Source organism: Oryctolagus cuniculus, chromosome 1 (assembly GCF_964237555.1).
Source record: "Oryctolagus cuniculus chromosome 1, mOryCun1.1, whole genome shotgun sequence".
NCBI lineage: Eukaryota > Metazoa > Chordata > Mammalia > Lagomorpha > Leporidae > Oryctolagus > Oryctolagus cuniculus.
The window spans coordinates 138,094,823-138,112,202 of NC_091432.1; the positions used below are offsets into that span (position 1 = coordinate 138,094,823).

The 17,380-nt window shown below is 44.1% G+C and overlaps 1 protein-coding gene across 12 annotated transcripts in view; it reads left to right on the plus strand.

Annotated features, from left to right (window-relative positions):
* Positions 1-17,380, plus strand: part of SECISBP2 (SECIS binding protein 2) — a 40,048-nt gene that overhangs the window by 8,013 nt on the left and 14,655 nt on the right. For 4 of the 12 annotated variants that reach the window (XM_002708271.5, XM_008258102.4, XM_008258073.4 and 1 more), the window contains 8 exons: positions 1,372-1,621; positions 1,844-1,982; positions 2,442-2,671; positions 5,941-6,022; positions 8,566-8,774; positions 11,696-11,818; positions 13,037-13,126; positions 14,683-14,815. In XM_002708271.5, coding sequence (XP_002708317.2) covers positions 1,372-1,621; positions 1,844-1,982; positions 2,442-2,671; positions 5,941-6,022; positions 8,566-8,774; positions 11,696-11,818; positions 13,037-13,126; positions 14,683-14,815 — 1,256 coding nt within the window. The remainder of the gene's footprint in view (positions 1-1,371; positions 1,622-1,843; positions 1,983-2,441; positions 2,672-5,940; positions 6,023-8,565; positions 8,775-11,695; positions 11,819-13,036; positions 13,127-14,682; positions 14,816-17,380) is intronic. The other 8 variants (XM_008258097.4, XM_070049367.1, XM_070049363.1 and 5 more) reach the window with 5 other exon arrangements.

The window sequence follows — 17,380 nt, forward strand, 5'->3', positions numbered from 1 at the left end:
GCAAAGCACTGGGTGTCATGCTGGGCTTGGGGTAAGGCAGGCTGCAGAAGATAGCCGCAGCATGAGGCCTTAGGAGGGGTCCCTGCAGACCAGTGGGCAGCCCCTCATTGGAGGTCACTGAGAGAGGTGTTCCTGAGCGCTTGACAGCAGATGGGAGAGTACAGAGTTGCTGGGACATCTTCAGGCTCTGCTGATATTTCTTAGGGACTCCAACTCAGTGATGTGGTTTGAGTAGGATATGGCTCCCCCGCTCAACATAGATTGTTAAATCCCATGCATTGTTGGTCCTAAGAGGGTGGAAACCTAATCCGTATAGTGTTTGGAATATGGAAATAGTGGGAGATCTTGGGTCATTGGAAGAGTGGCCTTGGACAGTAATTCTCACAAAAGGATTGGTTACATAAGCCTGAGTTGGGCCCAGGAGCTCGCTTTCTGGCTTGCCATGTGATCCTTCTTCCACACAAACTGTACTGTTGCTGGCCTCACCAGACAGCCAAGCCATTGAGGCCTCTCTGGTCTTGGACTATGATGCATCTCTAAATCCACGAGCCTGAATAAACCTTTTGTTACAATGACTAACAGCTGGCAAAAATAGAAATATGTCACCATCTTTTTCAGCAAGGTAGAGTTAGAGAGAGACAGAGAGGTCTTCCTTCTGTTGGTTCACCCCCCAAATGGCTGCCATGGCCGGCGCGCTGAGCCCATCCGAAGCCAGGAGCCAGGTGCTTCTTCCTGGTCTCCCAAGGGGTACAGGGCCCAAGCACTTGGGCCATCCTCCTGCCTTCCCGGGCCACAGCAGAGAGCTGGCCTGGAAGAGGAGAAACCAGAACAGAACCGGCGCCCCAACCGGGACTAGAACCCGGAGTACCGGCGTCGCAGGTAGAGGGTTAGCCTAGTGAGCTGTGGTGCTGGCCTTGACTTTTTTTTTTTTAAAGATTTATTTATTATTTATTTGAAAGACAGGCGAGGTGGAGTTGGGGGTGGGGGAGGGATTTTCCGTCTGCTGGTTCATTCCCCAGATGGTCACAACAGCAGTCTGGGCCAAGAGGAAGCCAGGAGCTCCACCCATGTCTCCCACTTGGGTGGCAGGGACTCAGGTACTTGGACCATCTTCCATTGTCTTCCCAGGCACATTTGCTGAAAGCTGGATCAAAAGCCAAGTAGCCAGGACTCAAAAGTTATAAGCAGCAGCTTAGCATGTGTGTCACAACACTGGCCCCCATTAGCCTTTTAATTAGGAATACCTGAATGCTAGAGTGAATGATCTCAAAGTCTTAAATATCAAAAAGTTTAAATGAGTTTGTTACAGAGCATTAAGATCCTTAGTTCTTGATATGAAATATGCAACAAAAATCTACACTTTTTATTTAGACAGAAAATCTATCCTGAAGAAATGACCTTTGGAGCTTCAGCTTTCCCCTCTCAGTATTTATCTTCTGAGATTACTCTTCATCCGTATGCCTATTCTACTTACACGCTTGAGTCTACACAGAATGTTTGCTCAGTGCCTGGCTCCCACTATGAATATAACCAGCCCAGTTGTTACCCCGGTTTTCAAACGATGAGGCCCCCTAATGAGCACATGTGCCTCCTCCCGCAAGACACAAAATCTCTGTTTAAGGTGAGTAGATGCTGTGGTTTCATCGTGTCCTTAGCATTTAAATTGCGAAGAATTGATACGGTTTTGTATGATATTTAAACATTACTTATTTCTTGTGGTATCCAACCTTTTTAAACACCTGATCTAATCTTTTAAATGATTGAATTATGAGTACTTATTAATTTGGTGTTTTAAACATTTATAGTGATAGTTTTCTTATTTCCTGTTTCATCTTTGCTGAAGAAAAAAAGCTATGATGAGAAGAAAGTGTATAATGAGGAGAAGTTTGAGAGTAAAAGGGCTGATGCAACGAGATCGTCTGAGATGAAATCAGCTAAAGGTTCACGTTTACCCATTCATGCTGAGAATAGTTTGAAATCAGGTAAAAGTTACAGCAGACTCTATAGTGTAACGTGATATGCTTCAGAAACATCGTTGCTCTTTGTTCTGCTGCTTCTGTGGACTTGTTCTTTGAGATTGCTTTGGAAAATGAGAGCTGGAGCCTGGCACAGCCAAAGGTGTCAGACTTCCTGTGGGATTCTGGAGGACTTGCCCCTGAGGCCGGGGGTTACAGGGTGGTGCCTATTGTATATGGACTCAGCATTGCCCTTCACCAGGTAGCACCTTGTTTAACGCAGAAAGAACCTGTCTGAGGGCACATTGCAAGCAGTAATAACGACAGGCTTCCAAGCACATCCTTGAATGGCAGTGGGTCACGGCCATCCCCTTTGTACCGTGTTTGACCGTATTCATCCCTGACATGACGTGTCTGGTGTTTTATTGGGAGGTGTTGAATAGGCATAGGAGTTTATCGCCTCTCCTTTTAATTCTTTACTTCCAGAAGGATATGGTAAGCGAACAGACAGGAAATCCAGAATCATCGCAAAAAGTGCATCTACCTCCAAACCTGAGTTTGAATTTAGCAGTTTGGATTTTCCTGAACTACAGGGTCCAGGGACCAAAAACATGCCACAGATACAAAAGCAGCTCAAATGGGGACCTCTCTGCTCCGCCTCTGCTGACATTTCTGTTCTCGGAGAAGTGGGCAGACCAGCTGCAGTGGTGTCAGAGGTGAGTTAAATGCCTTTTGAGTTTCCTCACGTCAGTACCATGCCTTCATCCTGGGAGGTCCACCTTGCTGGGAAGGAAGTACTGGGGGAGATCTTTCAGCATTTAGCTGACCTTCTCTGTTGGAACTGTTGACAATGAGGCTGTAGCTCCTAGTACAGTTTTTTTTTTTTTTTTAAAGAATCACTCTCCCCCTGAGGCACTGTAACACCTTCCAGCTACCAGATGTATAAGCTACCAGATGTAGCTGGAAGGTGTTATAGTGCCTCAGGGGGAGAGGGTTCCAGCAGAGTCTAGCTCTTCTGGCAGTCCACTTTGAATATGCCACTTGTGGCACTGCATTCTGAAAGCACAATTCCAACTCATGGAAAAGGACATTTTTAAAAAATGGGGTTAGCGGGGCCCACACTGTGGCTCAGTAGACTAAACCTCTGTCTGTGGTGCCAGCATCCCATATGGGTGCCAGTTCATGTCCCGGCTACTCCTTCCAATCCAGCTTTTGCTGTGGCCTGGGGAAACAGTGGAGGCTGGCCAAAGTGCTTGGGCCCCTGTACCCGTGTGGGAGACCCAGAGGAAGCTCCTGGCTTTGGATCTGCCCAGCTCCGGACTTTACGGCCAACTGGGGAGTGAACCAGCGGATGGAAGACCTTTCTCTCTGTCTCTCCCTCTCTCTGTAATTCAATCAATCAATCTTCTTAAAATATGGATTAGTAATATTTAAAACTGCATAGTGCAATTGCTGAATTTTCCAGGCTTTTTATCCACATCTCTGTCTTGTCTTGCTAATGATACTGCAAATTAAGCAAAACATATTTTTGTAGGTGCTTTCAATTTGCTGCCTTAATCATTTTAAATTACATGATATTCAATATTTGGTTTCAAACTTTCAGTCCATCAAATCTTGAGACATTTTCCTCAGACAGGTTGGTTTGAGACCTCCAGGAAATAATGGTGTCAGGTGAGTGGTCCCCAAGACAGCTTCTGCCAGATTTCTGCTGAAGGGCGAGGTGGTACACCTGTCAGCATGAAGGCAAGGAAGGAGAAGAAAGAGAACAGCCACTACCCATTCATTTGCCATTTTTGAGGAGGAAAAATTGATTTACTTTGAAAGGTGAGATTTCCTGTCCACTGGTTCACTCTTGTAGCAGCTGGGGCTGGACCACGCCCCCAGGCCAAAGCAAGGAGCCCAGAATTCAGTCTGGGTCTCCCACGTGAGTGACAGGGACCAAATACTTTAGCCATCACCTGCTGCCTCCCTAGGTGCACGTTAGCAGGAAGCTGGGATTGGAAGTGGAGCTAGGAGTCAAACTCAGGCGCTGGAATATGGGATGGAGGTGTCCCGAGGGGCACCCTGACTGCTGTGGCAGATACCTGCCCTGAGGTGCCTGCGCTGTACTCACACAGACCCTTGCACCACACACTGCCGTTGTGTGCCTTGTGCTCGGTTTGAGGATTTCTGTCTTCACAGAGGAGCAAGCATTACAGGCTTGTGTTCATAGTGGGCATTTTGATGGTTGTTTTGGACTTTAGTATGTGGCCTGGTTAATGATGGCTTTCACATTCGTATGGGAGCACTGCAGCTGTAAGAACCGCGGAAGTGTTTGAGCTGACCTGGAAAGCTGTCTAAGTATTGTTGGAAGTCACATGTTATTCGGAGACTTGGCTTTGGCCCAGTCCAGCCCTGGCCATTGTAGGCATTTGGGGGGTGAACCAGTGGATGGGAGCATGCTCACTCACTCTCTCTTTCTATTCTGTCTCCTCTCTCCTCCCTCCTTGCCACTTTCTCTACCCCTGTCCCTTTGTTAAAAGATTAAAAAAAAAATTGCACATTTTTATGACATTGAATAGAAGAGTACTACTTAAGCTGTAGACAGTAGGTGATTTTTTTCCTCTAAGGAATACGATTTTATGGAAATGACTTAAGTTTTACATTTTGAACTTGTGTATATAGGAATCTTAATTAGCATGTATATTTGCATGTCTTAAGACTATCAAGGGAAGCTATATTTAAGAAGAAAATGGTGGGGCTGGCGCCTTGGCTCACTTGGTTAATCCTCCGCCTATGGCGCCAGCATCCCATATAGGCGTCAGGTTCTAGTCCCGGTTGCTCCTCTTCCAGTCCAGCTTTCTGCTGTGGCCCAGGAGAGCAGTGGAGGATGGCCCAAGTGCTTGGGCCCTGCACCCATATGGGAGACCAAGAGGAGGCACCTGGCTCCTGGCTTCGGGTCGGCATAGCGCCAGCCAAGGCGGCCATTTGGGGAGTGAACCAATGGAGGGAAGACCTTTCTGTCTCTTTCACTGTCTATAACTCTACCTGCCAAAAAAAAAAAAAAAAACAGAGTAAGTGGTTAATTTTAATTTAAACTAATAAGAAAATAATTGCTTTGGCTTTTTTAAAAATTTATTTCTTAGAGCAGTTTAGTTTCACAGGAAAATTGAGAGGAAGGGATAGATATCCCATATTTCCTCTACCAACCCCTCAGTCTCCCCCATTATCAACATTCAGCCACAGAATGGTCCATTTTATACGACTGATGAACCTCCATTTACACATTATCACCTGATGCATAGTTGGGGTTTGGTGTCATCCTTGGTGTGTGTATTCCGAGTTTGGGCACCTGTATAATGCTATCTGTCCACTGTCCCAGATCATAGAGAATAATTTCACTGCCCAAACACCCTCTTTGCTTTATGTGTTTATCTCTTCCCCCCACCCCTGCCAACCAGTGATCTTTTACTCTGTCTGTAGTTTTTTACCTTTCCCAGAAGGTCAGAGTTGGATTAATACAGTATGGAGCTTTTTCACATTGTCTTCTTTCACTTACTAATGTGCATTTCAAGTTCCTTGATGTCTGTGTCATAGTTCAGTTTTTCTTTAGCACTGAAACAGTATTGTCTGGATGTACCATGGTGTATTCATTAATCTGCTGAAAGATATTTTGGTTGCTTTTGGATTTGGGCAGTTAAAAATAAAGCTAGTAGAATCATCTGTATGAAGACTTTGTGTGAATGTACACGTTTCCCACTCCTTTGGGTAAATGCCAGTGAGCGCAGTTGTTAGGTCATATGTACGAAATTGCCAGATTATGTTTCAAAGTAGCTATACTATTTTGCATTCCCACCAGCAGTGAATAAAAGTTTTTGTTACTCTACATCCTTGCCAGAACATGACTTGTCTGTGTCCTGGATTTTGGCCCAGGCCTTTCTGATAGGTGTGTATCTTATTTTTAATTTGCTGTCCTCTCATGATATCTGATGTGCTTGCCTTTTAGGGTGAAACAGTGGTGAAAAAGAATAATCTAAATGAATCTGTAACTGATGATGCTGCTACCAGTGTTCCTTCATGTACAAGAGGTAAGAGTGGCTATAAAGTATTTTAAAAATGAATTGTATGTTTTCTAAGTTCATTTTTAATTCCATTGCAGTCTAGATAATTTTTGTTTTAAAGCCTTCTTTAAGGCAGCTACTGGATTATTGATGAACAAACATCAGTGTTAGTTTAGGAGATGAAAATGAGTAAATGAGGCTCCACAATAATGTGCAAGGACTAAAACCTAAGAGGTAAGAATTGTAAATGAAATGTATATCCAATTAAGTGAGAATTTTATAAACTCAGAAATGAGTATTTTTCTTTAGTATTAACTGTTCCTATAAATTTTAGTCTCAAGACCCCTCAATTTCCCTAAAATCAAAGTTCCAAAGGGCTTCTGTTTATTTGGTTTATACCTGTCCATATTTACCATATTTTGAAGTTAAAATAGAAATTTTAAGTTCTAATTTGCTTAAAAATAATAAGTGCATTGTGTTTTAACATATTTATGAAAAATTTTTTTCTGAGCAGAAAAGTTTTAGTGACGCAAGCAGCCTGGCTTCCCAGTTTTGCAGCTGTTTCTCATCTGGCTCTGTAGATCTGCTTTGGCATTCAGCTACTCCACTGTCTCATAGCATGCAGCCTTTGGTAAACTCTGGCTCATTTGAGACAGAATTGGGGAGTCAGTTGACACATTCCTACTATCAGGAAAACTGACTTTGTGTACCTCTGAAAGGGTCCTAGAAATCCCAGGCCCTGCTCTGAGGACTGCCAGTCTGTCCTATCCTGGCCAGGAAGTAATACAGAGGTACATCAGGAAGTTCATAATAGTTTATTTTGGCATAAAAATTTTTTGAAGTCATGTGTAATTTTATTTTATTTATTTTGAAAGAGTTACAGAGAGAGGGAGAGACAGAGGTCCTCCATTCTGCTGGTTCACTTCCCAAATGCCTGCAACAGCCAGAGCTGAGCTGTTCTGAAGCTAGGAGCCAAGAGCTTCCTCCTGGTCTCCCACATGGGAGCAGGGGCCCAAGCACTTGGGCCATCTCTGTTGCTTCCCAGGCCATAGCAGAGAGCTGAATAAGAAGAGGAGCAGCCGGGACACGAATTGGTGCCCATATGGGATGCCATCATCATAGGTGGAGGCTTAACCTACTATGCCACAGTGCCAGCCCCTCTTTTAGTATTTTTTTTTCAAATTTACTTATTTATATTATTTATTTAAAAAAGCAGACAGGCAGATAGAGATCTTCCTTCTAGAGTTCACTCCTCAAATGTCTACAATAAGGCTGGGCCATGCTAAAGCCAGGAGCCAGGAACTCAATCCACATCTCCAGTGGGAGTGATAGAGACCCAAGTACTTGAGCCATTACCTGCTGTCTCCCAGGCTGTACATTAACAAGAAGCTAGAGGTGGAAATGGAGCCAGCACTCAAGCCCAGGCACTCTGATATGGGATGCTGGCATCTTAATTGCTGTGCCAATTGCCCACCCTCATTTTAACATGAACTTCTTAAAGTATTCTCATATATTCAGGCAGAGTTCTACAAATTGTGCTTTGGATTTTTTTTTTTTTTAATTTATTTGAAAGAGAGGGAGAGACAGAGAGAGAGAGGTCCTTCATCTGCTGGTTCACCCCCTAAATGGCTGCAACAGTCAGGGCTGGGCCTGGTCAAAGCCAGGAGGCAGGAACTTTTTCAGGGTCTCCCATGTGTGGCAGGGGCCCAAGCACTTGGGCCATGCTCCATTGCTTTCCCAGGCACACCCATCAGGAAGGTGGATCAGAGTTGGAGCAGCCAGGACTCAAACCGGCGCCCATTTGGAGTGCTGGTGGTGCCTTAACTCGCTATGCCACCATGGTCCCTGGACATTTTTTTAGTGACTAGTTCTAACAGGAGATCCAAATCTATCTTAGTATATTTTCTTTTACATTGTCATGTTTGATAGTATGTGACTCAGTCCAGATCTTCCTTCCCAAGCTGCTCTGAGTATGCGCGGCTCTGAAGTGAGAAGAGCAATCTGTCTCACCTCCTACTGGGAGCTAGAGGCTGCTGACAGGTGGCCACCTAACCAAGTCCTAATGGCCGTCCTTTGTTTTGTCTGTATGTAGAGTGTCATGGCTACCTAAGGAATAGTGTAGTGGCCTGTGTTTAAAAGAAAGAAGGAAATTACCCATTATTGTGGTAGCCGAAGTCTAATGATCTTTGACTTCTGATGTTAAAGGGACACATCAAGGTTAGTAGGGCCAAAATTGGATCTTCAGCTCTTTAAATCTATGTGTTTGCCACGTAATGCTGTGGATTGTTTTTTAACCAAAGCTATAGGTTGTTTTCCTACCCCTATAGCCCAGTTTAAAAGACCAGATTCTAGGAAAGTCAATTAACCTTACAAGTTGAAAGGAGAAATTGAGCATGCCTGCTCCAAGAGGAAAACAAGTCTATGAACATTGTGGTCTCCAAGGGATGTTGGAACAACAGCCTAAATTTAGTTATGCTCTGAGCAGTTACCTCACGTAATGCATGTGGGTAACTATGACATTTCTCTTTTCCTGTTGAGATTGCTCAACAATTTTGGTTGTCTTTGAGCAGAGTTGTCTTGGACACCAATGGGTTATATTGTTCGGCAGACATTATCTACAGAACTGTCAGCAGCCCCTAAAAGCGTTGCTTCCATGATAAACCTAAAGACCATTGCTTCGTCAGCAGATGCTAAAAATGTTAGTATGTCGTCTTCCGAAGTTTCATCTCCGGATCCTTCCTACAGCAAAGAGAAACATGCTGTCCATCCTACTAAAAAGGTACGTGTCACTGGTGAGATGAGCGTGAGCTGGTTGCCAGGGGCTGGGGCTTGTTTATTGACAGGTGCAGAGCTCCAGTTTTTTGCAACAGAAGAACAGCTCTGGAGATGGATGATGGGGTGGTTGCACGATAGTGTAACTGTGATTAATGCCAGTAAACCACACACTTTAAAATAGTTAAGATGGTAGGTTTTTTTGTCCTGTGTAGTATTCCATAGTTAAAAAAAAATTCGAGAACAAAGATACACGTCACTTTTTTTTTTTTTTTAAGATTTATTTATTTGAAAGGCAGAGTGGCAGAGAGAGAATCTTCCATCTGCTGGTTCATTCCCCAAATGGCTGAAACAGCCAGAGCTGGGCCAATCCAAAACCAGGAGCCGGGAGCTTCAGGTCTCCCATGAGGGTACAAGGACCCAAGGACGTGGACCATCTTCTGCTGCTTTCCCAGGCGCATTAGCAGGGAGCTGGTTCAGAAGTGGAGCAGTCGGGACTTTAACCGTTGCCCATGTGGGATGCCAGAGCTACACACCAGGGTTTTAACCCACTAGGCCTCCGCGCCAGCCCCTACACATTACGTTTTGATTATGTTGGTCCTCTGCTAATGGATAATCCCCTCTCCATAACTGAAAGTGCTTCAATTTATTCAAGTTTAGTAGCCCCTTTAGTGTGAAGTGCTTGGGGCTGGAAGTGTTTCAGAGTCTGAAGTTTTTCAGATTTGGCAGTATTTGCACAGGGTTTCCCTGTTGAGGATTCCAGATCTCAGAGTTCTGGTAGCAGACTACTTGTAATTGAACTCCACATTTGTGATCATCTGATGTATGTTACTAGTTTTTATTTATTGCAATTTATTTGCCTGCTACAGGAGCTTATCAGAATAGATCCTATTTCAGAATAAATTTTTCCTCATAAGTTTAAGTAATTTTAAGCTCTTAAGATCATTTTTATAAAGATTGTTTTTTCAAGGACTTTTTTTCATTGATCTAGATGTTAAGTTTCATATGTATATTATTTGAGGATGAAATGTGGTCTTGTTTAGTGTCATGGTTTTCTATCTTTCAATCATTTCCCGTCTTTCTGAATATGAGGATACTTTTAATATCGGAAAATGCTGTTAGCCCACCCCACATGAGTGGTAACTGCATTTATGAAAATGTAATGCTGACAGCTACAGCAGAGTCCTGCATGTGCTGTTCCTCACTGCTCTGTGTTTGATTTGAGACACAGTGGCAAGTGTGCATCCAAGACCCTTGCTCCGTGCACACCCTGAGCTTGGCTCTTGGAGCAGCCTTAGTGCCTTTCTCTGGGCTGCTGTTGTGCCAGGCACATACTGGACCACAGCCAATACTGTCTGTTCTTCACTGAAGCTGCCAAACTGCTCTCTGAGAGCCTGCTTTGTTGATAGGCAGTACACAGTCTAGGGTGATGGATTTTGTTTTATTTCTCTAGAATCTTTTTCTTAAATTATTTTATTATAATTGTAAAAAGTTTTTTTGTGAAAATTCTAAAATTAGAATAAGAAAATTAAACTCTCCTGTGATCTTGCAGCCTAGATGGTTTGCATTTCACACAATTGAAATTATAGTAGTGTAGTCATAATGCTTTTTTTGCTCTAAAACTTCCTGCGTAGGAATTTTATTATGGAAGTAATAAATGTAGCATTACAAGAACCCAGTGCTGGGAAAGATCCTCTCCCACCCATCAGGAAAGCCTGCATTAGTAGATAAGTAGTCTGCTCTGCAGCCTGTCTGAAGCTCACAGGTGTACAAATAGGAGTTTCTTTTGTTTTGGTGTAAAAAAATTTTTTTTAACAAGATACGCTAATTGTATACCCAGTATCCTTAAAATTTGTCTTTTTCAATGAATCAAATATGGACAGCCCCTCCAGGTCAGTGGACAATCACATTCTGTTTAATAGCAGTTGAAGCTCTTACCCCTTAAGGGTAAATTCGCACTAGGGTAAGGCAAGGCCCAAAATATGAAAGTCCTTGGGCAGGCATTTTGGGGCAGCACTGGTTAAGTTGCCATTTGCAATGCTGACATTCTGTATCCTGCTGCCTGTTAGAGTTCAGGCTACTCCACGTTTCTGATCCAGCTCCCTGTGAAATGTTCAAGCTGAAGGCGGCCCATGTACTTGGGTTCCCAGTACACACATGGGAGACCTGGATGGAGTTCCTGGTTTCTGGGTTCAGCCTGGCCCAGCCTTGGCTATTTCAGCTATTTTGGGAGTGAACCAGCAGATAGAAGATTGATCTCAATCTCAATATCTCTCTGTTTCTCGTCTCTCTCTCTCTGACTTCTCCTCTGTCTACTCTGCCTTTCAAACATATATGACCCTGCCCTCTTAGAACCTCTGTTCTAATGGAGAGAGGATAAAAGTATGCAGACAGCATGTCAGAGAGTAGTTAGCGCTCTTTAGAGAAAGTTAAGATGGAGAATAGGAGAAGGGTTAAGTAGAGGGGAGGTGACTTTTAGCCAAAAAGAGCTAGCAGATGTAGCCTACTTAAATTCAGGTCTAAGCATTAAGCCAAAAGATCCTGAGGCCAGTCACGTATGCCCTGATTAGAAAGGCCAGGGACTGAGGTGCCTGCGGGAGTAGTGAGATCAATTAGCAGGTCTGGGGTGAGCCTAGTCATTTAACTGGTTGTGGACTGCAGGGCTGATTCGGATTCCCAGGCTCATCAGATTTAGAGACCACTGGACAGTGCTGACAAATGGCACAGCCGGATTGGTGAGCACACTCAAGTTGGCATAGGATCATTAACAACATGATTTTCTCAAGCTGAAAACCAAGTTATATCCAAGTATACCAATTTTCAAAATGAATTGTGTGTTAGGCATTTAATTTTGCTCTGATACATGATATGAAACAGTCTCTTAAATGCCCTAAAAACTGATGGTTTTTGATTTGTGTTTTGTTCTAGTCCAAAGCATCACAAGGTGGCGACCTTGAACAAAATGAGTCCTCAAGAAAAAATAAGAAAAAGAAAGAAAAGTCTAAGTCAAAATATGAAACCCTGACAGTTCAAGAGCCGCCAAGGATTGAAGTAATGTTGCTATTTATAGTGTGACACTATAAATGTGTCTTAAAAGCAGTGTGGCTTCATGCTGGTTTCGTAGGTGAAAATCTCAACATTTTCTGAATCCTTTTCCTACTGCTAAAGAAAATCGTCACCCATTGTCTTCATCCTTTGATTGAGGCTTCCTAGCCATCCCATAGCAGACGTGCAGGGGACATTTGAATGAATGAATGGTGTAAAGACAACCACTTTCGTTGGAACTTAATAGTGTGTGTGCCACTTTGCTAACATTTCCCCTGTGTTCTCTGCCTGTTGTTTTCCTTGCTTTTGCAGGGCCTCCTTTTCTATCTAGAACTCTTACTGCAAAGTGCTTCACTACAGAAAGTGATCTAGAATGTCATAGATTTGTTGTAAACTCCGTTCAGGAGAATTGCAGGAACTTCTCATCCTGTGATGCTCCAAGAATGTCCCTGGACTCAGGAGCCGGCCTGGGTTCTGACGACATTTCTCATAGGCCTAGTGGTCTCTTCACTCTGTCCTAACACATCCTAACTGGGTGGCCTGGCTGCTTGTGCAGGCACACAAGTCTCAGGTGCTGTCCAGGTGTCGAGCTCAGGCCCACACTGGGCATTCCTGCAGCTCTGGCTGGGATGAGGGTGGCAGGGCCCCAAGCTCTTGGAACATCCACTGGAGAACTGTGAGGGTGGCAGAGCATTATGGTTTGGGTCAACGACTAATTCCTATTTCTGCCCCATATTTTCCATGTAACTTTTCCCAAATCACCTAAAATGTTGACAGAATTTCAAATTTTAAATGGTTTAAAAATGACTTTTAGTAGCCTGTGTTCAGCACAAATGATAGAACATTTATTGTTATTATCTGTTGCATCTATATTTGATGGTTTTTCTGTTGAAAAACTTAGTCTTTGGAAGGACAGGTACTTAAATACTCATACAACGATGATTTAAGGTCAGTTTTATAAATTTCTCAGGTATACCAAGAGTGTTGGTGGCACTCAACTTTTCCTGGAAACAGGGGTATTAGAACTGTGGTCTTTATAGATTTGCTCTCAGAATCAGATAAACAGGAGCTTTTATGGTAAAGAGTTTCGTGCTGTTTTAAGTTATTTTGAGAACTTTTATATGGGACCTTATTAAAAAGAATATAAGCAAGGAGAAGGTTGCATGTGGCATATTTGCATTCTTGTGATTAACAGAGAGCTAAAGAGGTGTGTGGTTTACTTAGGATGCGGAGGAGTTTCCCAATCTGGCAGTTGCATCTGAGAGAAGAGACAGAGTCGAGTCACCGAAACTTCAATCCAGGCAGCATCCACAGGTAATTTTTAGATTGAAACCACAGTTGCTTAAGGCCTAACTTTTCTTGCCGAACTCTTGAGAAAAATTACCCTCCTGCCCTCCCACATGGGAGACCTGGATGGAGTTCCTGGTTTCTGGGTTCAGCCTGGCCCAGCCTTGGCTATTTATGTCTCAGGGCACCTGGAAGAGTTCCAGACGTCTGTGTTGAGATAGTAGTGGGCTTTTTTTGCCTTTTTTTTTTTTTTTTTTTTTTTGCCCTTTTTTTTTGGTTCATTTCTTCAAAGGAGAGTGGCATCTCATACATTGAACGGAGTTGCTTTTAAGCTGAAATGTTTTATCGCTTTTGTATGAGACTCAGTTGCCGTGTCAGGAGAGGGGAATGCAGACTGCCCTATGAAGCTGCATTGGAAAGAAAACAAACAGGAAACAGTAAGTTCTTCAGCCCTGCAGGTCTCCTTGCCTGCCTTTGCTGTGTACAGTTGGTGCTGTCTTCAATGTGAGCCCTCAGCCAGTAGGGTTTTCAGCATCAGTGTTTTTTAAAGATTTGTTTATTTGTTTGAGAGGCAGAGCTATTGACAGTGAGAGGGTAAGAGAGAGAGAGAGGTCTTCCATCTGCTGATTCACTCCCCAAATTGCTCTAGTGGCTAGAGCTGGGCCAATTCGAAATCAGGAGCCAGGAGCTTCTTCCAGGTCTCCCACGCGGGTGCAGGGGCCCAAGCACTTGGGCCGTCTTGCACTGCTTTCTCAGGCCATTAGCAGGGAGCTGGATTGGAGATGGAGCAGGTGGAGACTGAACCTACTGTGCCACAGCGCCGGCCCCACAGGGCTTTCTAATTCAGCATTTTACATAGTCTCCAAACCCAAGTCATAACTGTTAAGAATTACATTTGTTAATAGGGGTGGGAAACATCTGGCCCATGGGGCATATAAAGCCCACAGAATCATTTGATCTGACTCTGCCAAGGCAGCCACAGGTAGGACGCAAAATTCAATAAACCTATATATAGCAGGTTAATTTTTAAGTTGATAATTTGGTATGTCCCACAGATGTTGTTATAAATATCCAAAGGGCCCTTGGCAGAAAAAGATTCTCCACCCATGTATATCAAACTTTGGGTTCACACGTTTGATCTTCATCTGCTGGGTGTTTGGACTGGCGTAAACTTTTGATTACTTCATTGTGATTTCATGGCAGTTGATTCTCGAGAAATTCGAGAGAGAGACAGTTATGCTAATCAGCTGATAATGCTAACCCGGAAGCCTCACAAACATTTTGTAGCTAAAGACTTCGTACAAGTCCTGGTGTCTTATCTGTAGATGTATGCAGTTAACTCAAAATAAAAAGAAACAGAGGTGGCTTGACACGAGCCCAGTGTTTTGAAAGAAGGAAATGAACAACAGTAATGTTGGCAGATGATTTGGGATTAATTTTTTTTTCTTGTAATTATGTGGATTTTTTAAAATTTGAGGATTTTTATAGTCTCTGGGTCTGTTTCATTTTCTCTATATAAATTTGTAGTAAAATGGAAAGCATGGTTTGTAAAATAGTAAACTTACCATTTTTGAACTTTTTAGAATAATTTTAAAAATAGTGGGAAGAAGAGCCAGATTCCAGTGCAGTTGGATTTGGGAGGGATGCTGACCGCACTGGAGAAGCAGCAGCACTCCCAGCATGCAAAGCAGTCCTCCAGACCGGTGGTGTTCTCAGGTAAGCACCTTCATCTCATGTACCTGGCTGAGACTTCCACACAGATTGTTTTGTTTGTGTAGATGATTATTTGCATAGGATAAAAAGTGTGATGCTGGAATAAGCACAGATGTAAACCAGTGGAGTAGACAGGAGAGTCTAAGAATAAACCCATGTATCTATCACCAGTTGATTTTTTTTAAAGTTTATTTGAAATCAGAGTTAGGAGGAGAGACAGAGATCTTCCATCACTGGTTCACTTCAGAAATGGCTGCAACAACTTGGGCAAAGGCAAAAAGCTTTATGCAGGTCTCCCACTTGGGTGCAGGAGCACAAGCATTTGGCCGTCCTTTGCTGCTTTCCCAAGTGTATTAGCAGGGAGCTGGATTGGAAGTGGAACAGCGAACACTTGAACCAGCACCCGTATGGGATGTTGGTGTCACAGGTGGTGGCTTTACCTGCTCCACCACTGTACCAGTCTTGCCAGTTGGTTTTTTTTTTTTTTAAAGATTGATTTATTTATTTGAAAGAGTTACACAGAGAGAGAAGGAGAGGCAGAGAGAGAGAGAGGGGTCCTCCATCTACTGGTTCACTCCCCAATTGGCTGCAACAGCCAGAGTTGTGCCGATCTGAAGCCAGGGACCAGGAGCTTCTTCCAGGTCTCCCGCGTGGGTGCAGGGGCCCAAGGACTTGGGCCATCTTTTACTGCTTTCCCAGGCCATAGCAGAGAGCTGGATCAGAAATGGAGCAGTCAGGACTTGAACCAGGGGCCCATATAGGATGCTGGCAGTGCAGGTGGTGGCTTCACCTGCTACAACACAGTGCCTGCCCATGCCAATTAATTATTTGATGAGGATGCCAGAGCCGTGAGAGAACACAGAACAATCTCTTCAAAAATGGAGTCATCAGGAAACTGCTCATGAGAACTGCAGTGAAATATCACTTCTCACCTATTAGAATGATGCATCAAAACAGTGCAGGTGAGGGTGTGAAGAAATCAGAGCACTTCTGCACTGAAGATGAGAGAGTAAATTGGTGCAACAGCAGTTCAACACGGTGTGGGGTTTTCTCAGAATGCTGAGTATATGGAGCTGCCAAGTGAAGAATCAAAGACAGACTTGGACACACACACGTACACATAACAGTTCTGGGCCGACTACTTGGACTGTCTTCCACTGCATTCTCAAGGGACCGTAGCAGGAAGCTGGATCAGAAGCAGAGCAGCTAGGATTCAAATTGCTGCTCCCTATGGGCTGTCGGCATCAGAGGAGGTGGCTTAACCCACTGTGCTACAATGCCAACCCCTGCACAGATCTTAAGTGCACCATTTGAAGAATGTGGGAAGTGTTGTAACTCCTAGCCATGGAAGAAAATACCCAGGCACCCCTGGAATTGTCCTGTGCCCTTCCCAGTCAGTCCCTTTTGCCAGTCCCAGTAGATATTTTCCCTGGTCTAGAACTTCACATAAATGGAATCTCAGAGTGTGCTCCTTGGTGTAAAGCATCTTCCAGCACAGTGGACAGTGGATTTGGGATTTGCTCTTGTTATGTGTGTCTGTGATAGAGAAAGTATAGTTTCAGGATTTTCAGAATGAGTCCATATTATACTTTTTTAAATGGCTAATAAACAGAATCTGCTTTCATCCAGCCACACAAAGATATCCCTGGTCAGCAGATGGCGGAGGTCAAGAGTTTGGGTCTGGTGGGAGGTGGTCCAAGACCAAATGCTGGCTCGTCCAGTGACACACCAAGCTCACCACTCCTCCTCTTCCAGGCCTGCTTCTCCAGGCATGGCCTCTGACCAGAGATCAGCTGCAAGTCCCACCCCAGAACCATTGATTCAGAAACTCTGGATTGGGGCCTGGAAGACTGTTATTTAACAAGCCCTCCAGAGGATTTTAATGCATGCTCAAGTTTAAGATCTTTGGGTTTATTGAGCCATTAATAGATGCCAGCCAGAAAAGGACCAGGTTCTGAGACAAGTTCCTGCGACTTCCAGTCACAATGCTAGACAGCAGTTAGAAAAATGTCCACTGGACCTTACGGCCAAGACTATTCTTTTTTTTTTTTTTTTTTTTTTTTTTTGACAGGCAGAGTGGACAGAGAGACAGAGAGAAAGGTCTTCCTTTTTGCTGTTGGTTCACCCTCCAATGGCCGCCGCGGCTGGCGCGCTGCGGCCGGCGAACCACGCTGATCCGATGGCAGGAGCCAGGTGCTTCTCCTGGTCTCCCATGGGGTGCAGGGCCCAAGCACTTGGGCCATCCTCCACTGCACTCCCTGGCCACAGCAGAGAGCTGGCCTGGAAGAGGGGCAACCAGGACTAGAACCTGGTGTGCTGGCGCCGCAGGCGGAGGATTAGCCTATTGAGCCACAGCGCCAGCTCCTTTTTTTTTTTTTTTTTTTTTTTTTATCGAGCAGCCTGGAAGGCAGGCCGTCATCATGGACAGCTTGTGCACTTAAACATTCTATATGAAACAGGGAATTGCACAGAAGAGATCAATGACCATACCTGATTGACAGACACCAGTCATTTAGAAAATATGTTCAGAACCGGTGCTATGGCACAGTGGGTTAAAGCCCTGACCTG